The sequence below is a fragment of the Phacochoerus africanus genome, chromosome 13 (assembly GCF_016906955.1).
Source record: "Phacochoerus africanus isolate WHEZ1 chromosome 13, ROS_Pafr_v1, whole genome shotgun sequence".
Taxonomy (NCBI): Eukaryota; Metazoa; Chordata; class Mammalia; order Artiodactyla; family Suidae; genus Phacochoerus; species Phacochoerus africanus.
The window spans coordinates 77,801,688-77,814,953 of record NC_062556.1 but is presented as its reverse complement, the minus strand read 5'-3'; the positions used below and the strand labels follow the sequence as shown (position 1 = coordinate 77,814,953).

The 13,266-nt window shown below is 58.5% G+C and overlaps 1 protein-coding gene across 1 annotated transcript in view; it reads left to right on the top strand.

Moving 5' to 3' along the window:
• Positions 1-13,266, top strand: part of TUBGCP3 (tubulin gamma complex associated protein 3) — a 43,456-nt gene that overhangs the window by 22,979 nt on the left and 7,211 nt on the right. Inside the window, exons 12-19 of the mRNA XM_047755741.1 lie at positions 2,109-2,219; positions 2,492-2,600; positions 3,865-4,054; positions 6,127-6,262; positions 6,988-7,056; positions 9,330-9,465; positions 10,479-10,567; positions 10,663-10,794. Coding sequence (XP_047611697.1) covers positions 2,109-2,219; positions 2,492-2,600; positions 3,865-4,054; positions 6,127-6,262; positions 6,988-7,056; positions 9,330-9,465; positions 10,479-10,567; positions 10,663-10,794 — 972 coding nt within the window. The remainder of the gene's footprint in view (positions 1-2,108; positions 2,220-2,491; positions 2,601-3,864; positions 4,055-6,126; positions 6,263-6,987; positions 7,057-9,329; positions 9,466-10,478; positions 10,568-10,662; positions 10,795-13,266) is intronic.

Sequence of the window (13,266 nt, the reverse complement as noted above, 5' to 3'; positions counted from 1 at the left end):
GAGAATCGGAGCCGGAACCAAGTGTGGTGAGCCCGTCCTCTCGGTCCTGGAGATGCTGCCTCTGTGCAGGTTCCTGCCTGGCTGTCGTCGAGCCCCGACCTGCAGGGTCGGCCGGGAGACCTTGACGCCGTTAGAAATGCTGTTTCCTCGTGTGCTTACCCTCAGGAGTAGATCATTGTGAACAGAAGAAAAAGTCGCTTTTAGATGGTTGCCTTGGGACTATGATGTTTCTAAAAAACTCTTACTATATCATACCTTCACTCCTTGGCTTGAATTACTCAGTTCTTTGAACAGTATTTTTTCAGGTTTATAAATATTTGTGCAATGAAAACATTTTTGAGCATATAAACACAGAGGGGGAAATTAACCCTAACCCTAATGCTATGAACAGATAACCCTTAGCTCAGAGCAGAGGCTGGCGTATTAAATTCGGAGTGCTGGCTGCCAGTAGGGAAGGAGAAGGAGACGCCCTGTGCCTGCCGCGTGCCTGGCACGCTCTGGAGGGCTAAGGCCCGAGGGATGAAAACAGTGCAGTGGAACCACAGCTGTCCCTTGTCCCCAGGACCCTCGCAGAGGCCAGCGTTGGTGGACGCACAAACCTCTCACGTAAAACGGTGTGGCGCCCCCGCCGCGGCCTCGGGCTCCACCCGCCGCGGGTACAGAGGCCTGGCGCGCTTCGTAAAAATTGTGGAGACTGTTGCTGCAACGGGATGGGGAACTCGTAGGGAGACAGGATAGCCAGAGCCGAGCCCGACAGGGCAGGACGGAAACACGGCTGTCTCTGCGAACAGGGGCCCGCGGATAACTCGGGAAACTGCAACACGTGAGGATTCCCCCATGGCCCTACCCTCCGTAACAAAGAGCCTCTGCATGTGGATGAGAGCAGACAATAGCAGGATGGGATGAAGATGAAAAGACAATTCACAGGAGGAGAAAATCAAGCGGCAATCAGCGTTAGGAAAATGTGCCAGTGTCCTTTGTTGTCAGTAAAATAACAGTACAAGCGACCATGATTTTGCCTGATTGGCAGAATCTGAACGGAGCAAGGATGCAGCAGCGGAGATGCTGCCGGGGGAGTGGCAGTCCACGGGGCCACTTGGAAGGGAAATCAGGCCCTGTTTGTAAAAATGAAAAATTTCTTTGACTCAGCAGGTCTGATATTAGAAATTGAGTTTGTAGAAATAAAAGCATGAGTCTGTTAGGACATTTGGCTGCAGAGGGAGGTGGCTTCTCTGCGGTAGCAAACGAACTGGAAACTCATTTTCTCCTTAGCGCTGCCAGTCCCTTCCGGGCGGGGTCGGAGGGGGTGGCAGTGGACGGGGTGCCTCTGAGCACGGTGCGTGTGGTCTCGGGGACGGTCTCCGTGCGAAGGCCGCTCCCTCCGCGCCTCAGGGTGGACGGGGCCGGCCGGCCAGGACAGGCGCTGCGGGAGGCTCGGCTGGCCGCCGCGGAGGGCAGGGCACGGGCGGGCTTGGGCTGCTGCTTGGCACAGCCCCGGAGCCTGCTGGTCCTGAGGTCAGGGCGGCCGCTGGGGTTAGGCTGCTGGAGCTGTGCGCGGCAGAGGCCGGGACGGTGACAGTAGGGACGACCGGGTGTCTTCCGGGAGGAGCTTAGCTTAATTTCATTTTATTTCGGTTCTAAAAAGTGCGGAATATGTGGTTCCACTTGAGAGCGACCTGTCCAAAATGCCTCTGGAACCAGCTGTGCGGCGTAAACGCAGAGTCCCCTCTGGCTGGAGGGTTTTACCTTCCGGAGTTACTTGCTCTCGGACGCTGCTGTCAGCTCCTGCCTTGCCGTAAATATCCCCCCCCCCCCTTTTTTTGCCTTTCTCTAAGGCCATACCCGCAGCATATGGAGGTTCCCAGGCTCGGGGTCTAATGGGAGCTGTAGCCACCTGCCTACACCAGAGCCCCAGCAACTCCAGATCCGAGCTGAGCCGCGTCTGCGACTACAGCACAGTCACAGCAACGCCGGATCCTTAACCCGCGGAGCGAGGCCAGGGACCGAACCCGCAACCTCATGCTTCCTAGGTGGATTCCTTTATCGCCGAGCCGTGACGGGAGTTCCCGTAAATATCCCTTCCTAACGGTCCTCTCTCCTGTGGTCAGTTTTTCGTGGCATCGGACCCGGCGGTCAAGGCGGACCGGCTGTGGCACGACAAGTACGCCCTGCGGAAGCCCATGATCCCCTCGTTCATGACCATGGACCAGTGCAGGAAGGTAGGCGGGTCCCGGGCCTGCCCGCAGGTCCGCGTTTGGTTGCCTTTGAGAGTTGCTTCCAGAGGCGAAGGGCGTTCCCATTGCCCACAGCGACGTGGCGACAACTGCTCGTAGCCACGCTGTGCGGAATTGACTCGGTTCTATCGCACGTGTTCTTGCTGTTTGGTCTCTAATCAGTAGACACAGTTGCTGCTTAGGATTTGTAGGACTTGGGTGCTTGATCGTTTTAATTTTGTATAAAGGTAACCCTAGGATATTTTCCTTTTTTTAAGGTCCTTTTGATAGGAAAATCGATAAACTTCCTGCACCAGGTCTGTCATGACCAGACGCCCACTGCAAAGATGATAGCTGTGACCAAGTCTGCAGAATCACCCCAGGATGGTATGATGGGGGTGGTGGCGGCGGTGACGCCAGTGATGATGTGACGGTGACGGTGAAGTGGTGGTGACAGTGATGGTGACGACGGTGATGATGTGACGGTGGTGATGGTGATGTGACGGTGGTGGTGACGGTGGTGACGACAATGATGACGTGAGTGATGACGTGACAGTGACGGTGATGGTGACAGTGATGACGTGACAGTGATGACGTGACAGTGATGATGTGATGGTGACGGTGGCGGTGACAGTGATGGTGAGGACAGTGAGGACGTGACGGAGGTGACGGTGATGGTGACGGTGGCAGCGGTGACGCCAGTGATGATGTGACGGTGAAGTGGTGGTGACAGTGATGGTGACGACGGTGATGATGTGACGGAGGTGATGGTGACGGTGGTGACGACAATGATGACGTGAGTGATGACGTGACAGTGATGACGTGACAGTGATGACGTGACAGTGATGATGTGACCGTGGCGGTGGCGGTGACATGTGTACTGCTTGAAGTATTTTTTGTTCAGTAAGATTGACAGATGTTCGGAATTATTATCCGGATACCTTAACACACCGTGTGACACATGTGAGACATCTGTCACTTTGTACACTTTACTGTATAGCGTTGACAGTCCGTGTGGGACTGCGTGCAGCTCTTTCACTCTCCTTGGTGACTTGTGTCACTTTTCGTGATGCGGTGACCATGGCAAAGTGAGGAAATGGAGACTTGCTGATGAGCTCGGGGCTTGCCTAGAAATCAGCACGGAGTCACAGCCTCTGTGAAGTCAGAATGCTGCGCTCGACTGCTGTCTGCGTGGGCCCTTCTGTGGTTTCCCCGGCCTTACTAAAGCCGCCCCCAACGGCCCCTCTGCCGCCCGCCCCATCCTCGGTGACTTCTGTGTTCTGTGCGTGGCTGACTGATGGGGCGGGGCAGCTTTCCAGTCTCGGCTCCATTGTCCTCTGCTCGTCCAGGTTTCTCGTGTGTAGGCGCCGAGGCTGTCGGGCAGGTGCTGCATGTCCTGAGCTCCTGCTCTCGGGACGGAGAGTGTGTACGAGGAGAGGAGCGAGCGGCGCATCCCGCCTGGTGGGGAGAGACGAGGCGCTCTGGGTGCGCAGAGCACGGGCTCGGCCTTGACCTCGCCCTCCTGACCACGCCCTTGATGCCGGCGGTGCGGTGCGTGGGGACCAGCTCTGCGAGCGAGCCTTGAGCTGGCTTCTCCCGGGGAAATACGAATTACAGATGTACGTGTGCTCTTCCCTTTTGTTCTTTACAGCTGCAGATTTATTCACAGACTTGGAAAATGCATTTCAGGGGAAAATTGATGCGGCTTATTTTGAGACCAGCAAGTACCTCCTGGATGTTCTCAATAAAAAGTACAGCTTGCTGGACCACATGCAGGCCATGCGGCGGTACCTGCTTCTCGGCCAAGGGGACTTCATCAGGCACCTGATGGACCTGCTCAAGTAAGGGGCGGGCTTCTGGTGAATGTGCCGTAGGTTTCAGTACCATCCGGGGTCTCACGGTCTTTCTCGAAGAGAACAAATGGCATTAGAGGGGATCTGTTGAATCTCTATAGAACATCGGTAAGATAAAGTCTGAAGAGAGAAAACTGTCACGTCGTCACCTGAAGTCCTTTTAGTTCTGCTGTTTTGGGTTTCTTCCCCTGGGGCTTTGGGCGGACAGAGGTGTGCGAGGGGCTCGGGCGTGGTCACAGGGAGCTTAGCTGCAGTTTGAAAAGCTCTGAAGAATAAAACATATGTTTTAGAACTTTCTCTTCCGTGTTTTAGTTTATGTCATTTCTGCAGAAAACCGAACCCTCCCCCCCCCCCCCCCCCCCCGCCTCCGAGCAGATGCTGCGGTGCTTTCTGTGGCTCCAGGGCGCGCGCGTGTCCCCAGCCCACCGGGACAGGCCCTCGGGCGGCGCCCTGGGCTCCAGGCGCACGCGGCCGTGGAGCCAGGACTCTCTGGCGGTCCCTGTAGGACACCTCAGTCAGGCCCGCGTGAAGCCTGGAGGTCCCCACACTCCACGCATTGGGACCCCTCTCGGGCTCGTGGACCTGGACTGCTGGCCCCCCAGAGCCCGGCTCCCGAGGTCTGGGCGGAGCGGGGAGCGTGTTCTCCAGGCCCGGCCGAAGGCCGTGCTGCCCGCGTGGGGCCTCCGCTCCGAGAACCCCTCTCAGGCCTGTAAGCGCCGGGGGTCCCACCCCAGCCACGAGTCAGCCTTCAGTATGGAAGATGGTCTAGTTTGGGGGCACGCAGAGCGGTGACTGCCCTGCCGCGTGCTCGTGGGGAACCTTGTCTGATGACTCAGCTCGTGAGAGAGCGTCCGAGCTGCTAAACGGGGGCCTTGTGCTTATTCTCGCTGAGGCTCGGGCGAGGAAGGGGCTCGCCGGGCAGTCGGGCGCTGGGCCGAGTCTGTGCCTTTGGATGCGGGGGGGTGCTGCGTGTTGGGGGCCGTGTCCTTCAGGTGGCACGCAGGGCTGCGGAGGGAGCCCGCGTGTGGCTCTGCAGCAGCAGGTGTGCAGGCGGAGGTGAGCAGGCGTGTCTTGAGCGTTCAGAGGACCGGGGCATTGAGCTGGCTTAGCTGTGTCTGCCTCAGGGGGGCGCTGACAGAGCTCCTTACACGCAGAGTTTCTCTCTCAGAGAGGCGTTTGGCGTTTCTCGTCTTGGGGGGATGCTGTCTCTAGCTCCCTCGGGCTCATTTGCGTGGCACTGATGTCCTGGGCCCTTTTTGACCTGTTGCCGCGCAGCGTTTTTCTGCCCTGAAGGCTGCATTTGGCAGTTTCTCTGCTCCTGGGATGAGGGCTGTGGTCTCGATTCCCTCAGCGCTCGGTCACGGGAATGATAGCGCACACTTGGTAAAGCTGAAAGGCTCGCTGGCAAGGCGGTCGTTTTCAGCCTTTAGACGCTGACGTCCACACGCCAGTCGTTTTGACCTGATACGGTTCTCTCCTCCCGTTGGGGCCGCGTGGAAATGGCACAGTTCCGGCTGCCTGGGCCAGCTTTGAGTTGGCAGACTCGATCTGTTAACGTGTGTGGTGCAGTTAGGTATTTTTTTTTTTACATTTTATCTTATTTTGCTCTTTAGGGCCGCACCTGCGGCACACGGAAGCTCCCAGGCTAGGGGTCAGATTGGAGCTGCGACTTCTGGCCTACACCAGAGCCACAGCCACATGGGGTCCGAGCTGAGTCTGAGACCTCCACCCCAGCTCACGGCAACGCTGCATCCTTAACCCACTGAGCGAGGCCAGGCGTCGAATGGGCTTCCTCGTGGACACTAGTTGGGTTCGTTACTGCTGAGCCACAGGGGAACTCCCACGTACTTTTAAGTTGAATAAAAATTAATTTTAGATTTTAAAGGAAGGTTTTACTCCCCCAAATATTTGATGATCAATTGATTAGTTCATCTGTGAGACTTTTGTTACCGTGTTGGTTAACTTCTTAGTTTTTGTAACTTGATCTTTATGATTTTACGTTTTTACAAAGTTCATTGATAATTCAAGTAACACTGTCTTTTGTTTTTACAAAAATTTAGACCAGAACTTGTCCGTCCAGCGACGACTTTGTATCAACACAACCTGACGGGTATCCTTGAAACGGCTGTCCGAGCCACCAACGCCCAGTTTGACAGCCCTGAAATCCTCAAAAGGCTGGACGTCCGGCTGCTGGAGGTACCGCCGCTGAGTCCACCCGAGAGAGGGGTCTGCGGTGTCTCGCTCTCGTAGGCTCGTGACTTAGGCTCCGCTGGTCTGGTCTGGGGGAGGCCCTGGACACCCCGCGTTTGAGTCCCTGCCCAGACAGGCCCCTGCGCCTCCAGGCGCTCACCTGACAGACGGACGCACAGGGCTGCGGACCGAGGACACGCGGCTCTGGTCCCAGGGCGAGGCCCTCGTGAGCACCCAGTGACCACAGCTGCCGCTGAAGGCAACAGTGCGGGCGCGGGCACGATGGGCCTTTAGCACGAATAGTGTCTCCGTTTCAGTTTGGTAGAAGAGGGCTTTTTTAGTATCTCACTGTACAGGGAGCTTCGTTGTGATCAGGCACCTTAGCAGAACCTGTGGGTTTTAAAAATGTTTACTTTTAAGGATTAGGAATATATAAGGCAGTGGGTTTTTGTCATTTTTAGAAAAAGGGGACTTTAGAGTCCTCATTCAGAAATAAGCCCCCACTCCTGAGAGCCCGCAGAGCACCTGCCGTGCCCGTCGTCGTGCGGGGATGTGGGACAGGAGCGGGTGGGAGGGCCCTGTCCTCGCCCTCACGCAGCTCATGCGGCTCGTGCTCAGTGCGGCCGAGTGGCTTTTCCGATCTGGGCTCTTTGAGGATTTGGCGCGTCCAGCGGCAGTAAGTGTGACTCTGGCCGGAAGGCCTGCAGGGGTTTGTCTGTTTTTGCTCCTAGGTCTCTCCGGGTGACACTGGCTGGGATGTCTTCAGCCTGGACTACCACGTCGATGGCCCCATTGCAACGGTAAGACCTGCTGGGCATCTCGTGGCCGTGTAGAGCGCAGCCGTGTAGACCGCCGGGCGTCCCGTCGTGTTAGAACTGCTTTCTTCTCTAAGGACTTAGAGAGAGGGTCACCGAATCTGGGACCCCACCGAAGGGGTCCTCCCGCCAGAACTGCGCGTGTGTGTCTTAAACCGCCGCCCCTGAGCACCGGGATGCTCTGGTGTTTGAGAATTCTCGAAAGTACCCTTCGTCCTGTCCTAGGTTTCAGCGCGTCCTCAGCAAGTGGCTTATTCATTTTGTTCCATTACCTTAGTCTCCAGCGGTGAAGTCGGGATCATTTGAGAGGAACTATGAAGTGTGTTTTAGGGAGCCGTGCTTTTACTACTCAGACGAGACCCGACATTTGTACTCGTCTGCACCGAGGGAAGAGCGCGGTACCGTTGGTCGCAGTGCTTGTGCCGCGCTTGGAGCACAGCGCCGTTTCCTCGAACGGGTGCCAGGTGGTTGGAGGCGGAGCAGCAGAGCCATGCGTGTGTGTCTGCGGTTGAAGTGCCCTCTCCGGTGCTCCGTTTTGCCTTATGCAGACTTGAGTGACTCTCCTTCACCAGGATACCTCTTTAAATTCATTTCGGTCGTTTTCTTATCTGAAATATTGAAGAAGGACATGCAGTTTTTCATTCTTGGAAACATATTTTAGTATTTAGGTGGTACAGACGTGGTTCGGCATTTAAGTAGCGTCGTTTGGCTCTGAAAGGTCTCCTTAGCGGGTCTTGCAGCGTCTGCGTGCCTGGCCGTCGCGGCCTCCCGCGGGAGGGTGTCGCCCAAGCTGCGCTCTCCTGCTGTCGCCCTGGGCCCCTGCTGTGCTGTTAGATTTTGCCAGTGTTGAGATTTTCCTGGATCAAGGCTCCCAGATTTAAATGCACGACTGCCCTCAGGTTCCGTTTTGGGTCACGTCCACATTTGTCTTTTCTTGTTCGATGTCTGTCCTGTTGGCCGTGTGTCCCTGTGCGCTTTGTCCCGCGGCGCGTGACGAGCTGAGAGGCTGTTTGCTGTGTGAGCGCGGCGCCTGGAACGCCCCGCAGCTCCTAGTTCTCGGGAAGCGCCCTCACACTGGATTCCTGCGCCCCAGGCCATGGATGTGCTCCGGGAGCTGGGCGGTCAGAGGGCCCTGGAGGACGCTGTATGTCCAGCGAAGCGCCCTGTGTGGCGTCGTGCGGGCTAGGGCCCTTCACGGCCCCGACCGCGAGAATGTTCGGAGCATGGGCCATGGGCAGGAGCGCAAAAGGGTCGTCCCCAGAACACGTGTATTTGGTTCGGGAGCCCCTCTGAGCAGCTTCCCGCCGCCGGCCAGGGCCGTGGGGCCGTCACTTAGCGCCGATCGCCCCTGGGTCCTCCCAGCTGGGCAGTGGTGCCAGGATGAGAAAGGAGGCGAGTTAGGCGGGTTGCACACAGGCTGCACTGTGACCTCTGACCTGGAGGCCAAGGGGCAGCCCAGAAGGGTCATTTAGAAAAGGCGGTAGGGCAGCGCCAAGCCCTTGACCCCGGGCGGAGCTCCCCGTGCCGCATGGTGAAGCCTGGCAGCCGTGCGGCCGCGTCTCTACCCGGAGCTGCAGGCAGGGTGGATGTGCCCCGGCTGAGCTCCCTCGTCCCTGCGGAAAGGCACAGAAGGCCCCCGTCGCCTGTGTGCGCGGGATGGACTTGGGCCAGAAGACGGCGCGCGTGGACCTGCCGCTCCCGTCGAACCGTGCCTCCGGTGTTTTTATTCCGGGACTTGGCTGCTGTACGAGGGAGGGAGGTGGGCCTGGACCGCCCCCAGGGCTCAGCCTGGGTGTGAAACTTGGCAGCAGGTGCAGCCTCTTTCCAGAGGGCAGCCGCTCGGGCCACCTCCCGTGACCCCGCGTGGGGGCCGGGCTAGGACGCACAGCACATACACTGCGAGGGGGCGCCAGGTTGGAGGCTAGGCCTGGGCTGGGTTTAAAAGCCCCCGGCGCCGTTCTCTAGCGGTGACACGCCAGGCCTCTCTCTGCATCTGCCGTCTCGTGTAAAACCATCTCCCTCCTGTCCCGTGGGCTTGTTTGCCTGACGCGCCACCGACACGGGTGCCGAGGCAGCTGTCGTGTGGTGGTTCTTCCCAGAGGGACGCGCTGGCTGCTCCCAGGCGCCTCGGAGCTCCTCGGGGCTGGCTGTGTGTTCTCCGGCTTTTTGTTGCGACGAAGAGCTCGAGCCCTGCCCTGGGAGGGCCGTCGCGTCACAGGGGCCTTGGCGACGAAGCGGCTGGTGTTCTCTGCCCGCAGGTGTTCACCCGGGAGTGTATGAGCCACTACCTGAGAGCCTTCAACTTCCTGTGGCGGGCCAAGCGGGTGGAGTACATCCTCACGGACATCCGCAAGGGGCACATGTGCAACGCCCGGCTCCTGAGGAGCATGCCCGGTGAGCCCCGGGGCCGGGGGGCGGGCCCGGGGGGCCGGGGGGTGGGGCCCGGGGGCGGGGCGGGGGCGGGGCCTGGGGCGGGGCCTGGGGGCGGGGGCGGGGCCGGGCCCGGGGGCGGGGGCCGGGGCGGGGCCGGGGCCCGGGGGGCGGGGGCTAGGCCAGGCAGCGTCCGGCAGCGTCCCTTGGGGCTCGCCTTGCGGAAGGCATTCGGCGTCCCGGCCCTGTCACACCCGTTCGTGTCTCTCACTTTGTCCCTCCTCTTTGAGGAAGGGTCGGGAAGGACTTCTCACAGCAGCAGGCGGTTTAAAGGCCCTCGGAGCCGCAGTGAAATATGTCACGTCTGACCCGTGCTAAGTCCGCTTGTAGTCACTCCTCTGAGGGGCCCGTTCCCGACGGAACCCTCGCGGGCCCTGCGTTCCTTAAACAGCCCAGTGGAGTCTTCCTACAAAAGCGAAAAGTCCGGGCAGAGAACGGCTGCTCTGTGGTGAGACCTTCAAGCCTTTGGTGGGTTTATGGTCTCGTAAAGAATAGAAGCAGAGTCTGCGCCCTGCTTCCCCTCCAAGGTCATGTTTCTCAAGCGACAAGGTCACATTTGGTCCTTAAGGAAATGTCATTTTTGTCTCTAGAGAGCGAGGAAATAGTAAATGCTTCATGCACAGCGTGCAGACCGACTGATTGTAAAGAAACCGTAAAATGGAGCTGATATTTATTCAAGATACTGCATACTTAGTATAAAACAAAAATTTCCTAGTTAATTTTCACACCCAGTTCTTTTGTTTTACGCTGTTTCGTTTTAGATCCTCTTATTCTGTACAGTAATACACCCCTACACGATGAGGTAGCTGCATCCTTGTTTACATTGCGCAGAAATTGCTGGGGAAGCTGCTTCCTGCTTGAAGGGCTCAGGAGTTGAAGCGAGTGGTGGCTTGTTGCGCGGCAGGTGCAGGTGGCTGGGACGGCGCCGTGCTGGGGCAGCGTCCGTGGTCGGCCTGTGACAGCCGGTTCTCTTGCAGAGTTCTCCGGGGTGCTGCACCACTGCCACATCCTGGCATCCGAGATGGTCCATTTCATCCACCAGATGCAGTATTACGTGACCTTCGAGGTACGGCCTCACCGCCCGGGCGTGGGGAGGTGGCGCGTCCCGCGGAGGGCGCTGCCCGGCTCGGCGCCACCTCGCTGGTCTGCTTGTGTCCGCAGGTGCTCGAGTGCTCCTGGGACGAGCTGTGGAACAGAGTGCAGCGGGCACAGGACCTGGACCACATCATCGCCGCGCACGAGGCCTTCCTGGGCACTGTCATCTCCCGCTGCCTGCTGGACAGCGACTCCCGGGTGAGGCACGCGCCCCGGGGCTCTGTCCTTGGCTTCCTGGGACGTGCATACGCGGCGGGCGGGTGTCTGACCAGTGGTCTGATGTCGCATCAGGACTGCGCGGTGTGGTCGTGCCGAGCCAAGGACGCCCTTGACCAGGCGTGGGACGCGCGGGCTGCGGTTACTGCGCCCACCTCCCCACCACGGGTTGTGGTCCCTTCCCCGTGTGCTGCTGGGGCGGGGGATATCTGACCCACATAAACTCGCCAGGCGGCACGGGGACCAGCCTCCGGAGCCTGGGCCACACGCTCTTGCCCGGCCAGTGTGCGTGTCCCTCTCGCTCGGCCCCCTTGGCCGCGGCCTCCTTCCTGTGGCCCGGGGCCGAAAGCTGCATGATCCGCGTATGATCCGCGTGGCGGGTCCTCCCGAGCTGCGTCTTGTTCAGAGGCCTGGGGGACCAGGGCGCTTTGCCTTCCTTGAGACAAACGTGAAGCGGAGACGAGTTTCACATGCGTGTCTGATGTCACGTGTGTGCCGTCAGGCCTGGGGAGGCCTCTTCCCGCCGAAGCCCGCTCCCTCCCAGGGCCTCCTGGGGCCCCGCGCTGCGCCAGGGCTTTCGTTTCATCTGATCCTTCAGCATATCCGGTTGCCACCCGTGGCTGGGAAACTGGTGTTTCGATCTGCCAGTTGCACCATGAAGAATTTGCCTTCGTGGGTGCTTCCGTGTAGACGCGCCCGGTCAGAGGCGCTTCTGTGTAGAGAGTGGTAGGCACGTGTGGTGGGCACATCGTGAGACGGTGGCGCAGGCGGGACTGGAAACTCTGACGGTCACGAGGGACTTGTCTCGAGGCCTCTGTCACTAGACCTGGTCCGTCTCAGGCCAACATCGTACGTGGCTCCTCCGAGGTGACTGCTGGCGGCAGGTTATGTTCAGCCCAGCTACGGGGCACAGGGACAGGGTCCATGTGGCAGCAGGGGCTCCAGGCCCGGCTGCCCCTCGTGTCTCTGCCCCTCTTGGCCCGTGTTCTCCTGGTCGGAAGGCGCGATTCCCACTCACTCTGCCCCGATTGTGGAGCGCGAACTGGGGCTGGTGGTCAGCCGTCCGTCTCCGCGCCTGGGGCGAGCTTCTGCTGCTGTTGGTACATGATTCAGTCATTCTGGGTGTTTCGCAGGGCGGCTTGCCATTGTTAGACTGAGTGCTTTTCAGAAGCCGTGCACCGCCGTGGGTTGCACCTGCGCCGAGGCTAATCTGGGTGAGGGGGGCAGGTGCCCCGGCCCCAACCACGGCGGTTGCATGTCCACAAGCGCAGTGGCCGCCTCCCCTGCCGCCAAGGGTTTCTGTGGGTGCGAAGAGCATCGGGCACACACCTTGTCACCGTGACAGCCTCTTCTTGGGATAGCAGGGCGTTTACACCTGAGGTGGTCCCAGCTGAATTCGTGGTGGGAGCTGTTTGCCGAAGGCTCAGCGAGCTTTTCTGAAATGACCTCTTTGCTGACAGTTTTCCTTTCACTTTGATGATTTGTTTAAAAGAATCAGTGGAGGTTTTTTGTTGAGGAAGCCCAATATATAAAACAAAGCCATCTGTTATTGATGACTTAAGCATCTTTATTTTGTCATGTAGTAAGAGAAACAAGCCATTCGATACACGTAACTTTGAAGTTGGAGGTTGTGGCAGGTGTGTGTGTGTGTGTTTGTAACTTTTGTTTGTGCGTTGTTGAGGAAGATTCTGAGTCACTCCGTAAATTGCTGCAAAGCAATGTCAGCACAGAAGGCACTTCTGCAGTGGCCCCGTGGGGACAGCCTGCTGGGAACAGCCACACGGCACCCTCAGCTTGAAGTAAACAGCCCTGAATCACCCACCCCAGAGGGGAAAGGATGCTGCAAAAAACAGTACCTTTTTATTTGACTACAATAAAGAAAGAAATTAGAGGAAGTAAATCCTTATTAAAAACAAAAAATGAGCATGTGCCCATTTGTTGTTTTGCGTTTTTGTTACGACCAAGACCTCCAGGAGCAGGCGGTGCTGGGCGTGCGCGCTGCTTGCTGAGCCCGGCCGCCTCAGGGAGCAGCTCCGCGTGGCCGGGTGCTCCGTGGGGAGAGCGTGCCTTGCTCGTTTGGGAGTAGCTGTGTCCTCTTGAATTAGGTTGTTCGGGAAGGCATCTGGCAAGGCGTAATTTCAGTTTTGCCTCACTTGAGAGTCAGCCTTAGCTCAGCCATTAACGTGCTGCTTCAGCTTAGTAAACGGGAGCTGAGCCCAGTGTCACTGTCCCTTCACCAGGGGACATATCTGAGCAGGCCGGCCGGCCAGCAGGGCTCGGCCAGGCTGTGGAGTTAGGGGAGCTGCGGGCTGCTCTGGGACCCGGCTTGGGGTCGGATAGGGACCCGCCCGCAGCTGCGGAGCACCTCCGGAGTGGGCGCCCATGGCTTGTTTGCGCTGTCTTTTCACCAACTTCCATATTTTATTTGAAAAACTTTGTAACGAGCGTGTTGGG